The sequence below is a fragment of the Elaeis guineensis genome, chromosome 6 (assembly GCF_000442705.2).
Source record: "Elaeis guineensis isolate ETL-2024a chromosome 6, EG11, whole genome shotgun sequence".
Classification (NCBI taxonomy): Eukaryota; Viridiplantae; Streptophyta; class Magnoliopsida; order Arecales; family Arecaceae; genus Elaeis; species Elaeis guineensis.
In genome coordinates, this window is record NC_025998.2 from 22,428,798 (window position 1) to 22,434,825 (window position 6,028).

Sequence of the window (6,028 nt, forward strand, 5' to 3'; positions counted from 1 at the left end):
GACGCCTCAATTCTTTAAGGCGGCAGAAAATTGCACCAATTGCAGCCTAATTTTATGGCAGATAAACCAGTTTTGACAAGGTCCAGTTGCTAGGGCTTCAGCTAATTAGTCAATTGATAAGGTTAGCAGTGAAGAATGTTCCTGTTTGAAGGTTAGCGTTGCTAGAGTGCCATTTGTTACTCAGGCACATGCGACAGTTCCGTGTCATCTCATGCAAAGCCTTCATTAACTTGCAGAAATTGTTGTAGAATACTGAATCATCGAGTCAGCATTAGCGAGCTCAAGAAATTGTTTTTTTCGCATACTCAAGTTTTGATTAGCATTAGAGGGTGGATTTCAATTCCACCCTCTAGACTCCACCATACGTGAAGCCAAAGATAGTTGCATCTTCAAATGTCGCGCCGTATAACGCCCAAAAAGTCGCAATCATCGGCCACAGATCCACACTCCGGACAGATCATTTGAAGGGAAGAAATCAGCAGCTTATTCCATTTCTTTCTTTCTTTAACTTTCTTTTTTCCCTTTTATATTTCGCTGTAACTACCGGGTTTTTCTTCTTTAGTTCTCTCTATGTAAGGGTTTCATCACTATATAAACGTTTCATCAGGGTACTCTAAAAATTATTTCAATCTTTTTACTGTTTATTTATTTTTGACAATCAAATTAAATATGAACCACTCAAATTTTAATTAATTTAAATCCCAGTATACATATACAGTAAATATTTCAAAAATTAAATTATATATATCATAATTAAATTATTTTTTTAAAAAAATTATTGAAAATAGATGGGAAGGGACGGAGAAGATGCGAGCCATCAAGATGGATAGAAAGGGACAAAGAGCAAAGGAGGCACGGCCCGGAGTGGGTTTGGGGGTGGGGGGAGGGGTCGTGGGAGGGCGAGAGAGAAAGAGCTGCGGGCACCAAAGGGGAGAGGGGCTAGCGGAGAAGAATAAAATATTATTATAAAAAATACTGTAGTAAAACCCTGGTTTCATCTACTTAATTAATTAATTAAATTGGGGAGGATCTCAAAAGAAAAAAGAAACGCTTCCTCAGTTCGCCAAGTGAGGAAGAAGCCATTTTGGAGCTCGACTGAAATGAACCCGCCTTCTAGTTTAGCAAACACATATACATTGCGAGAGGGTGGGGCGGGGTTTGCGTTGGGGGCGCCGCGGGACCCATGCTTGGAAAAACTATCAATCTCCAAACAAGATTTTGTGAAACCATGAAAATCATATTATAACTTTTCACGGATATTCTCTAAATAGCAATTTGATCCGAGAAAACTGACACAGCATAAAAGAATTCCCATACAACAAAAAATTCTTTGGCATAAAATAGAAAAGTTCTCAATATCCATGGCCCATATTCTGGAATATATCACCCAGAACTTGACGAACCAAAACACATTTTACTTATTCCCAAAGACATAATTTTGCAACAGTATCAAGTCTAATGCGCTGATGCTGCAACGACCTGTAACAATGAGCAAAACAGAGTCCCATAATTTGCTACGAGACATTCAGCTCAGTAACCAGAACAATATCGATAACTAAGTGCCATATGCAGAAGTAAAAAACTGATGTAAATTGAAGGAAAAATAGTTGCTGGTTATCTTTGATTTTTTTTTTTTTTTTTGGGAAGAGCTGGTTATCTTTCATTAACACCATAATATTTTTAAAAAAATATTTCATGCCATAAATAATTGAAATTTTCATCTACTTTCAGATCAGCTTTTGGGTACCAAAAGAACAGTGCATCTGGGTGCATGTGCACTTGCGCCTTTTGTTTCTGGGTGTTGAAATTTTTAAGAAGATGAAGCAACATTTTTGTATCTAACATGGTGTCTCCACTATTGACGTCAAATAGTGGAGCTTCACATACCTAAAATCAAGATTGCAGCCGCATAGTTTCAAGAAAAGAGAATTACCTCTTCCTTCTTTTCTTTCTTTCCACCAAAAAGCTTATATCCACCATAGCCTAGCAAAAACCAACCACCTAAACTCGCCAATACAAACTGCAAAAGATTAGAAGATCTAATCAGTTTATAAACCAGAAAAAATTAAAGAAATATGTTTCAGATGATAACACCTCAATTATAACAACCATGAAATAATGGAAAATATTAACAATTTCACATATTTTCAGAAGAATGCTTAGCAATCAAATTACTAAAAATCACAATTATATCAAAATCATAGGATAGGGAAGCATGTGAAATGGTATTTGGAACATTAAACACATGTTTTTTGATGTATTAATATTCAAATAATTTATTCATGAAGGAAAAAAGAGCCCATCTACACGCTAACTACTTTTAGGATGGTTGGATGCTCCTATCAGGTTATCGATTATATAGATTGCAAAAGGTAGATCTAGATATGTAAAGACTATGGTCTGATATCTCCTAAGCTATCCTGCATGCACATGCACAGGACAAGTGCAGCATGTATGAAGTGCATTCAGAGACTCTCAAGCAATTAATTCGCCTTTCGCCACACCGAAGCAAGCAAATTAATTTTTATCCCTGAATTCCTTGGACTGCCCTTCTGGGGTAAGAAACTCAAAAACAAGCAACTGATCTGGACTAAAATATATCAGACATTACACAACATGGAGTCCAGTAGTATTATGTACCATAAAAGTTGCAACAATCCAATACGGAAAAGGAACTCCAAATCAATTTTTTTTTGGAACTTATCCCAGTGGACAGATATTCTTTTGAAGTAGCAAACCATGTTGTTTTTTGATAATCAGCATAAATTAAGCTATATGAACACAATAGCTGTAATTAAATTAACTGAATTGGAGTTTATTTTAAGCTCAAAAAACAAAAGGGAGATCTAATTGCTGTTAAGCATCTAGCTATTCTATTCTGCACAGCCGTAAAAGTATTATGTTCCAGCCACACTTTCTACTAAAACTTTCTAGAAAATATGTTACAGAAAAAAAAAAAAAAAATCCTAGTATGGGCCATATTATAGCTCAGTATCTCTGAATATATAAGTATAATCTAACTGCAAAGTTCAAACAGCTTGACCCCACTATAATTCCACAGTCAGCACAACAGTCTTGATGGTTGGATCTAGTGTGTTGTCAAGATAAGGGAGTCAGATTGATGCACTCACTTGCCATATCAGCTCAGCTTTCCCTCCTAATAAATCTACCTTTTACTAAAGATTTGGTAAAGATATTGTTTTCAGATATCAAGAGCTGCAAAAAATCAATAGTTTTAACTAATTGACAAAAAACCTCATAACCAGTCTTGTTCCTAGAATACCTTAAGGCCCGCTTTTAAGAGAATTATAGACTTCCAAGCATGAAAAGAAACTTACATGTTCTTCCTTCCATTTAGATGGGCTTAGTGGATCTTCCCAAATATTAACCTTCGGGGGTCCATGATGATCTGCAATGTGTAGGAATAATGAATATATTGAATCCAACCATATAATGAGAATTTGAGCAAGATGAAAAGCAATACATTCTAAAAAAAATACCAAGTTTAATATCCATCTCTAATATGGTTTAAGTTACAGAAATTCCTAAATTAACCAGTGATCGCCCAGAAATGAAGCATCAAACTAAGGTATTAATGGTTCAACGAACAATTGTTTATATGTTATGAAGTGCTAAAAGACTGAAATAAAGACCGCAAAAGAATTTGATTTAAGAACTTAGCCTGAACCGAAGACAACCTGAGAATGACAATTTTGAATCACACCGTATAGCTATATCTAGGATTCTGTTCTAAACATTTGACCAATTAGCTGTTCAGGGTCAGACTTGGACATGCAAAATTGGATACAACTAACATCAATCCAGAATCACCAATACAAGACAATGAATAAAACCAAGTAGTTTATAATAACGGGAGAAGACCAAAATAAAGGTCGCCCCAGCCTGGCTTGGATGATAGAAAGCTTGGATATAATAAAAGCATATCTGAAAGCATATATTGCACCACCTCTAAAATTTTAGCATATATGACACGATCAGTTATGCTTCAATAAACACTATATTGATTATGCTAAGGCAAAACATTTACTTGTCATGATTAACTGATTAAAACATAATGATCATTGATTAAAAAAAAAAATTTCTCAGTACACTTGTCATATTTGTGCCCATATCAGATAACTGTCTCCTGTTGTAAATTTGCCAATTTATTGCATAGTATCACGTTCTCATAATACTATAGTGCGCATCCAACAAAGGTGATAATATTAATAGATACAAATACATCTAAATAAGAGATAAGAAATTTGAGCACCTGCTTCTTGCTTGCAAACATGTGTTCAATTCCATAGAGTTAATTGTAAACAAAGAAAAGAAACATGCTTAGAAAAAATGCTATAGTAAATTAATTAGTTATGATTTTGTTTCTCTATGGAATAGTTAGATACCACATGGAGATTAATTATGATGAGAGCATTTGCACACAACTTCTATTCCTTGCTTTTGTTTGCGCTCTTTTTTGAAAGCAATGAAGCTTTGCTCCCAGAAGCTCTAAAGATTTTACAATCTAGTTTATTTTTCTTCTTAGGCTTTTGAAAACAAAACAGAAAATAGAAGCAATACCAAACTGGCACAAAATAGTCACCCATAGTTTTCAGCAATCGAACTAGATGTTTTAGAATCAACAATGAGGATCATTAACAAAAATCATTCCTAACCATGGTGTCAGACTAGTTTGTTTTCTACGTCTTTAAAACTAAGATCCAGATCAAGATTCCACTATTCAATGTTTTCTACGCCCAAAGATCGATCCAATAATGATTGAAAATTGGATTCGAAGATTTAGGGTTTAAAATTTGAAGCGTTCAGATCGAATCCTCGGCTACGGATAATCGCAAGGCGATATGCGATGATCAGATCGTTCGAAGGTAAAGGATATGGTGAGTCTTTTTGAGAAAACTAAAAGGCGCAGAGGAAAAGGTAATCCCATGCCAACATGGAATTGAGTGCATTAGGGGCATTAGACCGAGCAGTGGTAATGAATCACGAGAAAGAGACGCCAAACAAGGATCAGAACCAAAAGATAGAACGAAGTGGTTAAAAGAGAGAAAGCAACCTCCGCCACCGGCGAGACCACGCCGGGGTATCAGCTTCGCCGATGGAGTAGGAGAAGACAATCGCCGGAGAGAGGACGCAAGCACCGCCCGGGCCGCCATTGTTGTGGAAGGTCGCGAGAAGCTGGGAGATGCTATTAGGTCTGAGGAGAGAGAAAGAGGACGAAGACGAGAGGTCATGGAAATACGGAGGAATCGTCTGAAATAACGGCGTTGCAGCGTTCAAGATACGCCCGTTACGTTAAATTCCAGCTAGTGCCGGGCACATGCATTGCACGAGGTAGACTATTGAGTACGGATCCATGGTCCTATACTTTTGCCAGCCATGAGGACTTGACTAACTGGAACTCGTGAGTCTTTATCTTTTTTTTGAGTGTAGAACTCGTAGTCTTTATCACCAAAAAAAAAAAAAAACTCGTAATCTTTTATCAAAAAAAAACTTGAACTCGTAGTCCTATACTTATAAGTTTTTTTCTTTAATATATATATATATATATAACTTAATCAGACTCCTTTTTTTTATTTGTTTAAAGTTTACTCATTTTTATGTTTAGTTTAAATTTAATCAATTTGACTTACGGTAGACAGTTAAAAACTTGATGTGTAAATAGTTCGAATCAACGTTTCTTATGTTAAGATAATATTGATGAAGTAAATTATGACGCAAAACGCACATAATCAAGGCTCTCACATTAGTTCGAGACTCGGGACAAAATAGCCGAATGCTAGGAAAGCGGAAGTTAAATATACAAGAACAGTATTATTGCAGAATCCTGCCTTGAGAGTTCTGCCTGCAACCTCATCCATACACCATAGCAATCTTGTGATGATGAGTACCATTTAAGTACCCAATATAACCCTAAATACATCCATGGTCTTCAGTTTATCGAAAACATTTTTTTATCATCTTCATCCAGGTAGAGATCACCATTAAGCATCCCTAAATTTGTCCATCT

General features: G+C 35.9%; 1 protein-coding gene and 1 pseudogene across 1 annotated transcript; both read right to left on the reverse strand.

Annotated features, from left to right (window-relative positions):
• LOC140850884 (uncharacterized) overlaps positions 1 to 6,028 on the reverse strand; it is an 86,463-nt pseudogene that overhangs the window by 21,851 nt on the left and 58,584 nt on the right.
• LOC105032743 (uncharacterized) lies at positions 1,315 to 5,279 on the reverse strand. The gene is made up of 4 exons (XM_010907281.3): positions 5,075 to 5,279; positions 3,339 to 3,409; positions 1,934 to 2,020; positions 1,315 to 1,479 (listed from the first exon to the last, which is right to left on the reverse strand). The coding sequence occupies exons 1-4, from the start codon at positions 5,250 to 5,252 to the stop codon at positions 1,456 to 1,458; spliced, it is 360 nt and encodes a 119-aa protein (XP_010905583.1). The 5' UTR covers positions 5,253 to 5,279; the 3' UTR covers positions 1,315 to 1,455.

Excerpts from the sequence above, each read along its gene's own strand:
- LOC105032743 (XM_010907281.3), bottom strand. The coding sequence starts at position 5,252 with ATGACCTCTCGTCTTCGTCCTCTTTCTCTCTCCTCAGACCTAATAGCA. Across the intron at positions 3,410-5,074 it reads TGGTCTCGCCGGTGGCGGAG|ATCATCATGGACCCCCGAAG; the intron begins GTTGCTTTCTCT and ends TACACATTGCAG. Across the intron at positions 2,021-3,338 it reads CTAAATGGAAGGAAGAACAT|TTTGTATTGGCGAGTTTAGG; the intron begins GTAAGTTTCTTT and ends AATCTTTTGCAG.